At 36.6% G+C, this 15779-nt stretch overlaps 3 protein-coding genes across 16 annotated transcripts; 1 reads left to right on the top strand and 2 right to left on the bottom strand.

Moving 5' to 3' along the window:
• The first annotated feature begins 1403 nt into the window (after positions 1-1403).
• On the top strand, positions 1404-2818 carry LOC121260928 (protein HYPER-SENSITIVITY-RELATED 4-like). The gene is made up of 2 exons (XM_041163017.1): positions 1404-2378; positions 2450-2818. Exons 1-2 carry the CDS (start codon positions 1404-1406, stop codon positions 2789-2791), a joined length of 1317 nt encoding a protein of 438 aa, XP_041018951.1. The 3' UTR covers positions 2792-2818.
• Positions 2573-8296, bottom strand: LOC121260925 (putative bifunctional dihydrofolate reductase-thymidylate synthase). 10 transcript variants are annotated; one of them, XR_005939807.1, is made up of 13 exons: positions 8199-8225; positions 7987-8121; positions 7181-7701; positions 6727-7105; positions 6433-6477; positions 6157-6222; positions 5382-5446; positions 5227-5301; positions 4979-5144; positions 4769-4892; positions 4468-4574; positions 3731-3908; positions 2573-2708 (listed from the first exon to the last, which is right to left on the bottom strand). XR_005939807.1 is itself a non-coding variant. In XM_041163005.1 (12 exons), exons 1-12 carry the CDS (start codon positions 8208-8210, stop codon positions 3798-3800), a joined length of 1806 nt encoding a protein of 601 aa, XP_041018939.1. In that variant the 5' UTR covers positions 8211-8296; the 3' UTR covers positions 3546-3797. The 10 variants fall into 10 exon arrangements, 8 of the variants coding, with proteins under 8 accessions (XP_041018939.1, XP_041018942.1, XP_041018945.1 ...); XR_005939808.1 differs by lacking the exon at positions 2573-2708 and having other exon boundaries at positions 3546-3908; positions 4720-4892; XM_041163005.1 differs by lacking the exon at positions 2573-2708 and having other exon boundaries at positions 3546-3908; positions 8199-8296.
• LOC121260924 (phosphatidylinositol/phosphatidylcholine transfer protein SFH8) lies at positions 8293-15387 on the bottom strand. Of its 5 annotated transcripts, XR_005939806.1 has the most exons (16): positions 15078-15386; positions 14428-14728; positions 13748-13847; positions 13347-13613; positions 13155-13232; positions 12945-13046; positions 12786-12835; positions 12584-12683; positions 12367-12465; positions 12161-12274; positions 11172-11304; positions 10465-10865; positions 9702-9776; positions 9578-9605; positions 8460-8608; positions 8293-8352 (listed from the first exon to the last, which is right to left on the bottom strand). XR_005939806.1 is itself a non-coding variant. In XM_041163002.1 (15 exons), the coding sequence occupies exons 1-14, from the start codon at positions 15109-15111 to the stop codon at positions 9588-9590; spliced, it is 1872 nt and encodes a 623-aa protein (XP_041018936.1). In that variant the 5' UTR covers positions 15112-15386; the 3' UTR covers positions 9049-9360; positions 9578-9587. The 5 variants fall into 5 exon arrangements, 4 of the variants coding, with proteins under 4 accessions (XP_041018936.1, XP_041018937.1, XP_041018935.1 ...); XM_041163002.1 differs by lacking the exons at positions 8293-8352; positions 8460-8608 and adding an exon at positions 9049-9360; XM_041163003.1 differs by lacking the exons at positions 8293-8352; positions 8460-8608 and having other exon boundaries at positions 9390-9605; positions 10465-10671; positions 10747-10865; positions 15078-15387.
• Positions 15388-15779: the final 392 nt, after the last annotated feature.

The raw sequence follows: 15779 nt of genomic DNA, 5'->3' as shown, positions 1-15779 counted from the left end.
TTGAATCAAAAGCAGCTCTGTTGCGATCTTATAGTTTTTTTATCCTAATTACTGAAATATCTTAAAAGCTAAATACAGTACCCTAATTGTAGAAACCCATTTTAAATTACAGAACCAACAATAATAATAATATTAATAATAATAATAATAATAACAACAAAATGGATAATAGAATGGGTGAGACATAATAATATCATTAGGTTTTGCTTGGGTGTGACATGCTATAATACATAAATCAACTACCGTAGTGGAGTTTGTGGTCCAGTGGGGCATTATTGATTTTCTTTTGGTTTCTTATCTAATTGGACAAAACATAAAATTTGGAGGGGGTTGTGTGCAGATTTCCGACCACTGAGCGGTCACTATTTGGACGTTCGAGATATTAATAAAGTATATAAAATCCGAGGCGTCCATCTTAATCGATGAATCAACATGAAAGGATCATTCTAACTTTGTACAAGGAAAGAGGCTTTTAAAAGAGGTTCCGAGGAACCAGAATTAAAACCATCGTCACACTTTGGATTACAATCGCTTTTAGACTGCCCATCAAATACCCTGCCTTTTTTATTTTTTTTCCTATCCCTTTCAATCATTTCAATGAATTAAATTATCTATATTCTTTATTTGTTGTAAATCTCAAATAATTTGGAGTAGATTTATGGAGGAGAAATTTATTTCTATGAAAAGTATTGACTATGAAGGCATGTTGATACTTCATTGAGAAGGATTGTGCAGAGTGTAGTTGCACAGTTCGGATCTGCTTTAATTTCCTAATGCTTAGGCTTAAAGATGAAGGGGAGGGGGAAACAGTAGTCACTGACGAGGTTTTTTTGAAGCACCATAGCACAATGGGCTTCTCAAAGTAAAGAAAAAGCCCATTATACGGGCGTTTCATTTTTTTGGTTTCTGGGCCGTTGATCCAATCTCAGAGACCAAGAAATAACTAGCCATCCATCGCGTAGGATTATCAATGTGAGTAAGGGAGTTTACATAAATTTGTTTATCTTACATTTTATTATTTTTAATGACTTTAAATTACTTTATAAAATTTTATTTAAAAAAGGGATGATACTCATTATCTTATACCACACATTTTTTATATTTTAAAATTATTTTTAATTATTATTTTATTTTATTTTATTTTTATTAAACTAATTGAATTATTCAACTTATTATCTATACACCATATACTTATTATAAGAAAAATAAAATAAAATAAAATAAAATCGGTGTGGTTTTGATAAGGAAATTATTCTTCTAGTTCCTACTCTTTTCGCACCAAAAAACGAAAACGAAGAAACACGAGCCTTCTACAAAGTTCTCAACTTTCAGACTCCCCGAGGTCGGTTTCCGACTCTCTCTCCAAGCAAACCCTCATACTTCTCATCCCAAGCCAAATCAGAATGGTGCCGATCAAAACTTTTCTCCAAAACCAATCCATGATAATATCAGTGGCCACCTCTCTCGCCGCCTCAACAATTCTCGTCCGAAACATTGCCAACGATCTCGTCCCCGAAGCCGTCCATGAATACTTCCAGAAGCTCTCCACCCGTTTGTCTTCCCAGCTCAATGTCGTCATCGACGAGTTTGAAGGGCTCACCCAAAACCAGATGTTCGAGGCGGCCAACGTTTACTTGGCCAGAAAGTTATCACCTTCAACTCTGAGAATCAAGGTACATAAGCCGCAGAAAGAGAAGGAACTAGCAGTGGCAATCGACACGGATCAAGAAGTGATCGATTTCTACAAGGGTGTGAAATTCGAGTGGGTTTTGGCGTCTTGGCGCATTGACATGCCGGATTCAAATAAAAAAAGCAATCAAAACGCACTTTCGAGACCCGAGCTACGACGCTTTAAGCTTCGTTTTCACAAGCAGCATAGGGACATGGCGCTGAGCTCTTACTTGCCCCACATTCTGCAAGAAGCAAAAGCGATAACAGAAGAGACAAAGACGGTTAAGATTCACACCATTGACTACAATGGTACGGATTATTGGAGCTCCATCAACCTCGACCATCCGGCAACTTTTGATACAATGGCCATGGACCCAGACACGAAGAAGGCTTTGATGGAGGATCTTGATAGGTTTACAGTAAGGAAGGAGTATTATAGGAGGGTAGGCAAGGCTTGGAAACGTGGGTATTTGTTGTATGGACCGCCCGGTACCGGAAAATCAAGCTTAGTGGCAGCCATGGCCAATTATCTTAAGTTTGATATCTATGACATGGATTTGAGGGAGGTTCAGTGCAATTCGGATCTACGGAGGTTACTGATAGGCACGGGGAGTCGATCAATACTGGTAATAGAGGACATTGATTGTTCAGCTGAGTTGCAGAATCGGGATCTGGAGAAGGAAGCCAAATCTGAAGAGGATGGCAAGGTACTTCTCTGTTCCTGCATTTACTTGAAAGGTAAAATTCAGACCAATTTAATGTGTTCTTCCTATCGCAGATTACACTGTCTGGTCTTTTGAACTTCATTGATGGATTGTGGTCAAGCTGTGGAGACGAGAAAATCATTGTGTTCACGACGAATCACAAAGACCGTCTAGATCCTGCACTGCTGAGGCCCGGTCGCATGGATGTGCACCTCAAAATGTCATATTGCTCCTTTAGTGGTTTCAGGACATTAGCATCTAATTACTTGCAAATTCAGAAGCATCCACTATTCGGAGACATCGAAGAGCTGTTAGAGAAGACGGAGACGACACCTGCGGAAGTTGCAAGAGAGTTGATGAAGAGTGATGATGCTGAAGTTGCACTACAGGGGCTTATCAAGTTCCTCCAAAGCTAAAAAGAGGAAACTGGGCAAATCCAGTAAGCACAGTGGACAAGTCCAGTAAAACCTCGTTTGCGTATGTTTGATAACACATTTTAGTGATGAGATGAAATATTTTATTAAAAATTAAATAAAATATTATTATAATATAATTTTTTAATATAATTTTTATTTTAAAATTTGAAAAAATTAAATTATTTATTATATTTTGTATGAGAGTTTAAAAAGATTATATGAGATGAGATGAATTGAGTCACTATAATGACATTCTTAGGCAACATTTTTTTTTTCTTTTAACTTTATACAGAAAACAAAAATGAGATGATATGTAAATAGTAATGAAATAATTTGTAAATATTAATGAAATTATTTGGTTGAGATATTTTATGAAGTTTTGAGAAAAGAGAGTTTAGAATTTCTTAATATATAATTTTTTAATATTATAAAGATAAAATATTATTTTTTAATATTATTTTTATTTTAAATTTAAAAGAATTGAATTGTTTTTTGTATCTTGTACAAAAGTTTAGAAAAATTATAATGATTAAATAATGATTTGATGAAAAAATTTAAAATTAAAAAGTGTTTATATTTATGATATTTGAATATTAAAATAAGATGAGATCGAAGTATCTTGCACTCTAAACGAGCTTTAAGATTTCGATTTTGTTAATATGATTATCAAGTACCAATAAATTTCAAGGACTCCATCTTAACAAAGGCATCTGACTGATTTTGTAAACATGAAAAATATAAAGAATCGACATCATATTTTCAAATTTATATTTTAATTCGGCCTCTCTTTTCCAAGGGTTTAATCGACAACTTTGAATATGCCTTGAAATTGCAAATTAATTTTTCTGAGTGCCTTTCCAACCAACAAGCAATCACGCATGCGCAACACTCACAGGATAATAGGGCAAAAGATGCCTCTCCAGAATAAGAAATAGGTACCTCAAAACTAGCATGGGCTTTGAAGGGAGAAAACTAGCCGAAAGAACTGTACTTCCCTTTTAAACCTCTACACTGCCATTTTCATTTCTATCTCCTGGTGAGGATCATAGCCTACAAGTTCAAAGTCAGCTGCCACAAATGAATCTATGTCTTTCTTCGCTGGATTGATCTTCAAAATCTGCATTAGTGTGTGTAAGAGAATGCATTTATCAAAGAAATAGCAATAACAAAAATTAGTAAAAAGGTATAATAAAGCAAACTTTTGTAGTGGCATAGTTTCAATGTGCCACTTGTTTTTCTCAGGTAACATTGAACGCCATTCAATTCTTGTTCACTTTTCTAAAAAGGAGAAAAGATAAAAATCTTCAAAGTTTGTGGCACTAGGCTTTGGAGAGTGCAGTTAGCTCAATTTTCCTCTACAAAACACTGACAAATCAGCCTTGAAGAATTCCAGAGATGAACGTAGGATAGGCTGTTTTATAACTAAAAAGGACAACAGTCTTCAGACATAATATAAGGATTCATTTTCAATGGCCTTTTAAAATAACTTATAACCAGAAATAGACAGCATCATATCAAGGGCAAGTCAAGTTCTGCATAAATGCTGTTAATTAAAGGTTGTCTACATTACAAACCGAGCAGAATTCAAAACATTTATGTGGAAAGAATAATAGGTAATTCGACATCATAAACACTCATCAAATGCAACCAGCATTTATATACTTTGTTCTACTCACAGGAAAAGGTTTGGGAAGTTTCTGAAGCTGCTCCTTTAGAGGCCTGATATGAGTTTTATAAACATGGGCATCCCCAATTATATGAATAAAATCACCAGGAAATAGGCCTGTAAATGCAAAATCACATTTTAAAAAAAAAAAATCTTAACAGGGATCTCCATATAAGAAGACAAATGGCAACAGAGACATAACCCTAAGAGAATGACAACTATAAATTTTTTTATAAGTAGAATGACAACTATAAATTTGTAACAACTTTCCAATAAACTTCCATAATTCTCATTGTGATATAACTGCATACCACAAACATGAGCGATCATACATGTCAATAAAGCATAAGACGCGATGTTTGATGGAACACCGAGACCCATATCAGCAGACCGCTGATACATTTGACATGAAAGCTCCCCATTGGCTACGTAGAACTGCAAGAAAGTCAAGTATACAAAATGGTCGATTACATGTAATAAAAGAACAAATAAATGAAAAATAAATAAAACTGGCAGGTTACCTGCACGAACATATGACAAGGGGGAAGTGCCATCAACTTAAGATCTTGTGGATTCCAGGCTGAGAGTATAATTCGCCTGTCATCAGGTCTATTCTTGATCTTGTCAATAATATCTGACAACTGATCAAACCCTTGGCTTGTATAGTCAGCATGCATGTTGGTATATCTGTAACATGGTACATTAATAGAGGATGACTAAAGTTTGAAACGGGAGTTACAATTACTTTCAGTGCAAGCTAACTACTGACCTAGCACCGAAGTGTCTCCATTGGAATCCATAAATGGGTCCCAAGTCACCTTCTTCCCTATCTGACAAACCAATACTAAGGAATATACATATAGCTAGTTAGATTTGCATAACCAAAATAAATTTATGACGAATTAGATTTGATAGACAAGTAACTGCCTGTGAAGGAAGTCTCTGGATCCATTTCCATCCCATATATGTACGTCTTTCTCTTGTAGAACCTATTGGAAACAACGTCTATTTTAAACCCAATTTCAATCTTCAATATAATCAATTTACAAATATATAGCATCTTCAGTACTAATGTCCATCTAGAAATAAAATTGTAGAATGAAAAAACCTAGAATGAATTATGTCCTGTCAGTATATTACCATTCTGGCAATGGAGACTTGAGTGATAAAAATTCTGCAACAGACTAAAAAGAGAATGAATCACTTACTCTGAGTAAAGTAACATTCTGATGATTCCTAAAATCTCTACCATGACTCAGGCTCAGTTATATAGGGAAACTAACCTCAAGACTTTGGGTGTACAATTATCAAATTCCACTAGAGGAGGACTACATTACCACTCAAAGAGTATGCCTTTATTGACAGCTTTAAGTCTAAATGAACCCAACCCTTAATATTAAACGTTAAAGAAAGAAACTGGGGGATTAAAAGATAAGAGTTCCACTATGTCACTGTTTGAGTCAACTTTAATCATTTACAACAGAGACGCTTTTTCTGAAAGAGTGAAGAACCCCATAAATCACATAATATATTACTAGATCTAAGAAAATATAGATACAGATTTAGAATCAATGTTGAAAAAATAGTAGTAGAAAAGGTAAGCCAGTTGCAAGAACATTCCAGCCAATTAAATATTGGCCTTTTCCTTTTACATGAAGCAGATGTTGGCTTATTTATATTATTTATAAGATATCATTACCTTCGCATTTGTTGAGCCACTGATAAACCACAACAGTTCTTCGACAACTCCTCGCCAAAATACTCTCTAGTAATTTGAAAAACAGAAAAGCATAAGTATCACCTATAAAAAACATAAGATAAAATTTTCTTGAAAGGCCTAGAAAGTGACCTACGGGGATTTGGTAATACACTCCAAAATGACAAAACATGACCGTACGGGCAAAAAAGAGCAACTCTCAACCAGATGAAAGATAGAACACTGTAATGGAGAAGCAATTTAGAAGGGAGTAAATACCTTAGTTGTAAGAAGCGGAAAAGATCTGCGAAGATTGAACCGCATCTGCAAACAGTACAAGTATTAGAAAGGTGACCGTGGAAACAATAATTTGTATGTTTGCAACTGGGTTCAATATTTGTATACTTCCTGTGCACTTGGCTTTGGCTTGTTACTTGTCTCAATAAAATTTTCTTATTCATTAAAAAAAAAAAAAAAAAAAAATGCCAATATTGGACTATCAACAAACAAAAAGTTACTACCGTCAGAAAAATGAAAAACACAGGCGTGTAGGTAATCTTAGTTTCACACTACCTGGCAACCAAATTTAGATAAAGTACCAGTCCCTGTCCTGTCGTCTTTCTGGGTGCCGCTAGAGATAATTTCTTGAACCAATTTCAGATACACGTACTCATCATGTTTCTCAAATATCATCTTTGGCAGGAAGGTAAACCTTTCTACGTCAAACTTACTGGAATCCTCACTCCTCGAAGCACGAGCTTCAATTGCAGAACTTCTTACACGAACATAACTCACAAAAGAATATCGTATATGATTTTCCACCAATGGGGAGGATGAGTACCATGGCTGAAATACGGAGAAATCAATATTGGGAGTGAAAGTGTCGCATTCAATGCTTGTCTCAATTTCAGTAATGTGGATGGCAGCACATTGTGAAGAATTGAGTGCTTCCCTGTACCGAAAGCCATCAGTATCCGTCTTATCAGTCAATTACTGTTTAGGATGTATATATTAAGCAACAAGTTACCTTAGTATCTGGCCGCCTCCAATAATAAACACTCTCTCTACAGACAAAGAATAAGTAGATTCGGCCAATAGTTTTAAAGCTGAAGGAATGCTTCCACATATTACAACATTTTCAGCAGTTGCAATATCAGTACTTCCAGAACGAGTCAGTACAACATTCAGGCGACCAGGTAAAGGACGGTACTCGAGGGGGATACTTTCCCATGTTTTCCTACCCATTACCACTGCATTCTTCTTCCCAGGATCTGATGTGGCTGTCGTGAGCTCCTTGAAAAAATTGAGGTCAGAAGGCAACCTCCATGGCAATTTTCCATCCTTCCCAATACCCATTTCACGAGTAGCAGCCAGCACAACTTGGTAAGTCCTTCCGGGATCAGCATCCACATCACAGTTAGAGCTACTCATTGGAGTGCCACCAGCCATGACAGAAAATCTTGGGTAAGATCTGTACTTCTGAGGCACATTCAATACTCCAAATAAGCGTGAGGGTGCAACAGAAGCGAGATTAAGAAAGCAATGTACCTGTTAGCAACGAGTACAAAAATTGGTGACAGAATAAAACGTAGTAAAGTTATAATACGGGCCTCAATTAAAGTACTAGCTAAAATTATAATGGATATAAAAGAAACGGGGCCTGTTCGAATTACGTAATGGAACAAGGGAAAAAAAATGCTGGGGCAACCCAGGAAGCAAGCACAACTGTAGTTTCAAAGTGCAAGAACAACTTCGTCTTAGATGGTCACGAAAAATGAAAGAGGCAAGAACAGCCATTGTAATAAAGGAGATAGCTTAGTATACTGTAGCAACCTTGGAAAAGGATATGGTCCTCAGAGCATAAATCATAATATTGCACCAGCATCTGGACATGTGCCCAAAGTTAACAGGATTTACTCGTCTTTGCCTGGAAAAAGGAGAAAAGCCCATTCCAACAACAAAACATTCCTACGCATTATCTAGCATTACTGCCAAGAATACCAAAGATTCACCAGAGAGGGAAAAAAAAAACTAGGAAACTGTACCGAATAAATCATCGTTGCAGTTTGCTTACGACTATGGGAAGGGAAAGGACACGTTCGACTATTATTTGCTGTTTAAATTGTAAGAACTTAAACATCTGCTATAACATCAATGAGAACACCAGTGCAATAGATTCATCAGAAGGTCGAGCACAGCCTGTAATGAGAGAGACATTAGGGTTTAGTGGAAGGCAGCTTGTGCTAATGGAAGGCTTTCGGATTCGAATGCGGAAATTGACCAAAAAATGGGGAGAATTTGCTTACGTGGTGATCGATTAAGATGAGATAAGAGGGAATTTGCTTCGGTTTTTTTCAAAAATGGAGAGCGCCCTATGGAATGTGCGCTGCCTGAGGTACACTCGTAGAGCGAAACAAACTCTTAAGAACAGTTTACCTGTATCAATTTTCCCAATCTGCAAAGCCCAGCCCAACTCAAAACGTAAGTAATGAAATCGATTGGGCCAATATTTAAGGCCCCGAATTTGTTAACAGCAGGTAACTCTCCGTAAATTCTGTTAGATTTGGCGTCAGATTTCTACTTGCATATAAAAAATAATTTGTGTAGATTTAGAGCGTGTAAATTTCCACTGCTTTTTTTTTTTTTTTTTTTTTTTTTTTTAAATCCTACTATAAAAGAGATATTTTTTCATAATAACATCCACTGATTTCCAAAAATACTGTACGAAACTATTTTATTATAAGATAAGAGTATTCCATCATCTATATTTCAAAATTACCTAATAATTTTGTTAGAATACTTGGCATCTACAATTACCTAATAAGTTTTTGTCGACTTTGTCCGACTTAGACTCTTAATCCCTCGTTATTGTTAAAAATATAATATAAATAATAATTATAAAATTACCACTTATTTAACAAATTTAAAGTATATGTTCTTATTAATTCCACTTTGTTCTTGGCTACCGCTGAATCATGCTGACGCACACGTTATTACTCTCCTCAAAGGTTCATTGAATCTGGAATAGCAGCGCATCACTAAAGACAGAAAATTCTAGGCTTGATTTCATGAAACAGTTCTCATCCAATACGTATGGCTCGCTGGTCAATGCGATCGCTTCAATTTAAAGCCACTTCCCTTCTTCTTCTTTTTTCTTTCTTTCTTTCTTTTTTCCCGACAAGTCAAGAGATCAAGATATGGCTGTACCTCTGGATTCGATCCGTCAAAAATGATTGAACAAATTTAAGAAATACAATAAATTAATGATAACTGGGGAATACAAAATAGCTTTGTTTAATTACGGGGTGTTTTCTTTTTTTTTTCCGAGCAATTACAGAATATATTTATTCACGTGACAAAAAAAACTCTGGAAAATTATCGTTCGAATATGCAAGCATATATTAATGAAGTAGAGCTAACGTACCGTCTCTCTTTCACCAGCAAGACTTCTTCTGAGGAAACAGACATAAACAAGATCTTCAGTCGGCAGAAGAGGTAATAGGAAAAAAATTTCCAAGGTACACGGAGAAACAATATCTTTAACTTACTCTTAACTTGGCTTCTTCCTGTCTGTCTATGTACGCTAGAAGTTCTTCCTGCCTCATTAAAGCTTCATGCAGAGCCTGATCAGGAAGAAGCGTATAAGATTACACAAGCGCGCACACACATATATAAAACAGTGACTAAAAAACACGCACATTGAGAGAAGGATGAACCGTGCATGTGAGGAACATTTTGCAGAAAAGCCACTGACATAGAGAGATCAAAAGATAGAAATGTACTCATTTCCTAACAGAGGCTAATGCCATATGTTTCAAACATCATATGCCATTTGCAAGAACAAGTTAAAAACTTGGCTAGATGATCCAAGAATGTTGAGTAGCAGATAGGCAGCTCTAAAAGGTTTTAACCATTTAACCTAAATGGCAATCTTCCACAAGGAAGTACATATCAGCATAGGCAATTGTTACTGGAATAAACACTTCAATCCATATATTTCCCTGGGGTTAAACTTTGGAGTGGACCCCAATATACAAACTCGGGGTAAAAACTGATAGCTTCTTTTTAACTGATGGAACACCTGCACGAGGCTATAGTGAAAAGCTTTCATAGTAACGGACATTAACAAGCATATATACCTAATTATGCAGATAGGAGCCACCTAGATTTGTAAGTGATGAAATTTGTAGCTCCACATCAAGTTACCCAACAAAGATTTGGTACAGAGCTAGTTGTTTACCGTAAAGAGATTAAAACCACAAATTACTATCATCACTAGGTTGAGTATTAAAGAAGACATGGTATAGTCACCTTTTTTGTTGCAATGAGCTCTGCTTCCAATCCATCCACACGACAAACAGCAGCATTCAGCAACTCCTCTTTCTCGTAAGGCATCTCAAAGGGCTTTGCCTGCAGCATGTCTACTTTCTCCTCAAGCTCACCCAGTCTTTTCAAAGCAGAAGACAGCAGGTCAGCATCTGTCAAACGTGGAGCAGGGGATGGTGGTTGGAACTCCTCCTTGGGTGATTCAGCCATCAGGTCAGGAATGTCGCAGATAGAATCAGGTGCAGTCACAGGAAGTTTCTTATTCACCTGGAATGCCACTGAACGTAATAGGGTAATCAGGGTAATGAAGAAGGCCACCAGTGTAGCCCAGACTCGACTGAAAATTCCTTCTGAAGCTTTTTCCGTTCTTGGCAGAGAACCCGTCCCTGCAATTGATTTCAACAGGTGTCAAAACCTTTTCACTTTCTTTGGCATTGATTTCAAGCATTTTTCACAACAATGCATATAACTAGGTCAAAATTATCCAAACATGCCGTTTCACCTTTTGCATCTGGTGGCATCAACAGGCAAAGACAAGAGTTCCTTGTCTGTCTATACACTTTTTTTTAGAAGTATGGCATATTATGTGAAAGAGACTACTGTTCAACAGAAGTGGAGTTAACAACAACAGCATATGAAGACCAGGCCATACAAGAAATGAGTTCAATAAAAGTACAATCAAACTATCTAACCTTCAGAAGCACGTGGCTCTTGAAGTGATATTTGTTTCTTCCATCCGAGATCCACAGGCTTGTCAATCATGGGAATGTATTCATCATACTCCAAGACACCACCACCACTGCTCCCCTTACCAGCAGTCCTACCCTAAACAAACATCAGAGCCTATCAGATATGGGCCTAGTTTAAGATCCAATACCAACATTTAAAGAAGTTCCCTCATAACGATGTCATGCAACATTTGTGTGGATTTTGTATTTTCCTGTAGCAACTATTCCCCTTAATTTTGTGTAGTTAAAAAGACAAGGGCAACTATACTCAGATTTTATGCTGTCGCTGTTCTCTTAAAAATTGAGATAGTCAAGCCTTTTAATTCAATCCAATTAGGAAAACCCATACAAAGCACTGATTTTTTTCAGCCTTAGTCATGCATGCCAATATTACAATCATTTAATAGTTATCAAGTTCTAAAATCAGGGAAAGTGAATACATACATACATATTGAGCAGTTATACACTGAGTGACTTTGACAATGCATATTTTTCCAGTTCATTTAAAATGTAAAACTCCCAAATCATCCACCAGATGGGAAAATATGATTTCCTCTAAATCTGTGTTGTGAGTTAACTACGGCCATGTTAATATCTGAAAGCAAATATTAATCCCGGTGTACAAAAGGACAATTGAAAAGGCTAAAATAGGAAATTCCTAGTTGTCTTGATGTTAGGCTGTTCCCACCTAAAGTAAATGATAACCAACTTTACAATCTGGGTCATACTCACTAGAGATTGGATCTATTGAGCAACATCTAACATAATTACGAAAATTTAAATAGAGATGTATAAATGCAGTTTCAAGTTATGCAAGAGATGTTTGGCCGTTCAGATGACTCATTTAAATAAATCAAACTAATTCATGTGAATCATGCTTTGTCCCATACCAAATTGATCAGGATATGTCTCCTGCCAATTATTCTCAATCAACACACCGTACAAACACTTACTTCTTCACAGACAGGAGTCAACCTTGGTTGTGAATAGCTCCTAGTTTCTTTAGGAGAAGCAATTTCTTCCACTTCAGATCCTGACTCTGCAGTAGATGTGTCACTACTTCTTATCTGACTCAACAAAAAACAAAATTAGCATGAGAGAACACAGACTGAACTCCAATGGTAAATACAAAGCTCAGCTTCCATGACGCAGACCATACCATGTTATAATGTGGCTTGTCACATTCTACTATCTTCCCGTCACTGTTTGAAACAGTTACTATTTGTCTAGAATATTGTGCTTCACCACTGAGAACCATCTACGCACATACAATTTTTAAAGCGATATATATATAGTTGCTGAGAAGATAATTAGCAAAACTAGTGAAACAAAAGCTAACAATAGAATGGTCCAACAATATCAAGTGAGCACCAAACCTTTAATATGTTTGGATCATTCCACGGCCCTTTATCTGACCGCATACAGCCTCCCTTATCAGCACATGTACAGCTACCGCCCAGAAATTCTGGCAACTCACTATACAAGTCCCAAAATAAAAATTTTATTCATGACTAATAAAACGGTCCCTAAAAAGAAAACACACTGCATATCCAAAACCCAAAAAAAAAATCCAATCACCTTGATTCAATTATTTCAAGTAATTTGCTTTGGTACTTGTTCCCAAGAACCTGCGAGAAAATTCCACTCAGGTAATCCTGTAGACAATTTCTGCTAAATGTAAACAGCACATGCTTAAAGGGACATTAACAAGGTGCAACTTTACATCCTTGTACGTACATGAATCTTTGTAGTTGTTCTGGGATCAAGAAAAGTTTTCACCGTGTTCCAGAGCAGCTTAAAACCAGGGCCAGCATTAATTATGAACATTTGGAAAAGTGTCTGTAGAGATGTGGTTACGTGTTAGAAGAAAAGGCATGACTGTATATGATTCATATCCATTAAGTACCGGAAACTATTTCAAGGGTATTGACAAATGAAACCACGTACTTCAGGATAGTTGTCATTATCAATCTTCTGCAGCCGTGTGATGAGTTCTCGTGCAGACTTGGTTAGGTTTTTAAAACCCTGAAGTGAAAATGATTGAAGAAGAAACACAGGACAGTCACTATAATCTTACAACAAAAGGCTAAATTTAAGACCAGGAAAACTTTAGGCATCAAAATAAACTAACAAGCATACCACTCCTTGAACATCTAGAATTGTTGTGCTCGAATCTATGTGTCTTTTTGCGGCAATTGAACAAGCGGGAAATCTAATTGCAAAACTCTGTTCAAACCCCTGTACATGGTATTTCACATATCGATCCAAAGTTGTTGCTTGCATAAGTCTGTTGGGATCAATTTTTCCCAGTCTCTCAATGTATACAGGCCTTCCCTCCCTATCTACGCCGTGGTAACCCTGAGGGTAGTGTTGTAGAACTTCATTCAACTCAAAAAACTCAAATTCCTGAAAAGAGAAATCAAATAAATTAAGAATCACATCAAACGTTTAAAACTTTATAGTTGGAAATATTCCAGTATTTCCTACAAAACCAGCAGAGAGTCAGAAACGTAGCCTTGACTTATGGAAAATTAACTTACCTCCAAAATTGTGTCTGTACCAAAGTCTTTCCTCCATTGAATCATGTTAGCCCACATGTTCTTTGCTTTCTCAATATCAAACTTCCTAGCTTTCAAGAATCTGCAACAACAAAGCTGACAATCAAAACTGTACGCATGTACATTATAAGCTGTGCCAGCTAATATGCACCAACTTGTGGTAGTCCGTCCTCCCCCACACCCCCCTTCCCCCCCCTTTTCAGGATGAGTGCTTCCAACACAGGCTAGCTGAATTCAAGGTTAAATATGACTGCATGAAGCATCTTTCACGCAATAATCAATGTCTTCACAAAAATGCGAATCAACTTAAAGAGAACATAATAATAATAAATAAATAAAAATAAAAATAAAAATAAAAATAAAGAAACAAAAGACCATAATTAAACACATATTATAGTATTTGAAGCCTGTAATTTTTGTTTTTCTGGCTAGAAGTCCTTTTAGATAAGTCCGAGAAATCCCACACTTAATGCCACTTATTCAGGACCAAGTAGGATAAAAATATGAAAAATAAGTCCAAATTTTAAATGAGACCAGTCTATGGAAAAACTTGAAGCAGACAAAATACACCATTACAGCCCATATATGAACCAGGAAGGTGCAGAACACATAAAAAGGAAAGATCATTTATTGAACATAATGAGAAAACAAAGGGACGACACCTCAACAACATGTGGTAATCATCGTGTTTCGGAGGAAGCAATTCCTCCAAGATAAGTGCCTGTCGAAAAGCGTCTACGATCCGCAGCTCCTCAACATCCCGCACATCCTCAATCGAAACAGAATTACTGCGGCTAGAACTCTTCTTCCGGCTCTTCTTCTTAAGAGAGTGTCTGAATTTGCTAGACGCACTGATTGCTTTCTTCTTTAGACTCGCAATTCTCGTCCGCTTGTCGTCCTCGGAGTTTTCGAAGTCTGATTTCCGTTCTTTTCTTTCGTCGTGACCAGAGGACCCCTCAAAGCCTAAAGAAACAGCAAGAAAGATTCTAGTCACGTGCTATTCAATTGCAAGACCTGCTCTGTAAATTCATTTACGGTGGACAGTGAAGTCCAAGATCAAACTACTCGTTGAAGCAAAACCTTAATTTTAGGTCTTCCGAATTCTTTATGTGATTGCATTGTCAAGTAGCAAATACCGACAATTGTGTGCCACCAGAATTTACAGAATTACATAGAAGATAAATTCAGCATAACACTCAATTGAAACAAGATTTCAGGAGCCGCATGAAAATCCGAGTAGATTTAGCGGAAATTTAGGCAAAATAAATAAATGATCAGGAATTAAATATCAACTGAAAGCAAATGTACTCACAAGGCCTTGCGAAGCGATCGAGCGGACCCGACATGTTAACGCTATCGAGTCAAAAAATCGAAGGCGAAGGAAAAACAGAGCATGAATTACAGGAATTATATGGCACGAAACCGAGTAGATCAAACCGAGAGACAATTCTCAGCTAGAGGATAGGCAGACGGAAAAAGGTAGATCAGTGAGGGAAGGGAACCTATATAATAAATTAAGAAATTCGGCGAAGCAATTTAGCGAAAGATGGCCCAAAAGATCTTGAAGAGTTGAGACGTTCACAGACGGTGAACTAGGATAGCTATCTCACATATGCTAGATTTTTCTTTTTCTTTTTCTTTTTTTTATTTTTATTTTTATTTTTATGTGGGAATTCGTAGGGTGGTTGGGGGAACTTGCCACGTGGCAATAAAGCGAATCGTGCTCTTGCTTGAGTACGCATGGCGGGAATCTTTCGTCGGAGTTGATCGTACTTCTCCCTAAGATTTTTAAATTTTAAACATTTTTCTTAAAAGAAGGAAAATTAATTACCATCTCATCGTTACGCGAAATTAATTAATAAATTATTAAAAATTAAAAATTTATTATTACAGTGACCTTTACCCACTTGTACATCTTTATTAAAAATACAAAAAGTCTATTTGTAACCGGCTAGAAAAATAGCGGGAACACTGCATTTCACGTGGCCAAATTAAAGTTCCTAAATTATTCATG

This window comes from Juglans microcarpa x Juglans regia, chromosome 4D, assembly GCF_004785595.1.
Source record: "Juglans microcarpa x Juglans regia isolate MS1-56 chromosome 4D, Jm3101_v1.0, whole genome shotgun sequence".
Lineage (NCBI taxonomy): Eukaryota > Viridiplantae > Streptophyta > Magnoliopsida > Fagales > Juglandaceae > Juglans > Juglans microcarpa x Juglans regia.
Note: the sequence above shows the minus strand (reverse complement) of the source record. Positions and strands in the feature narration are given on the sequence as shown.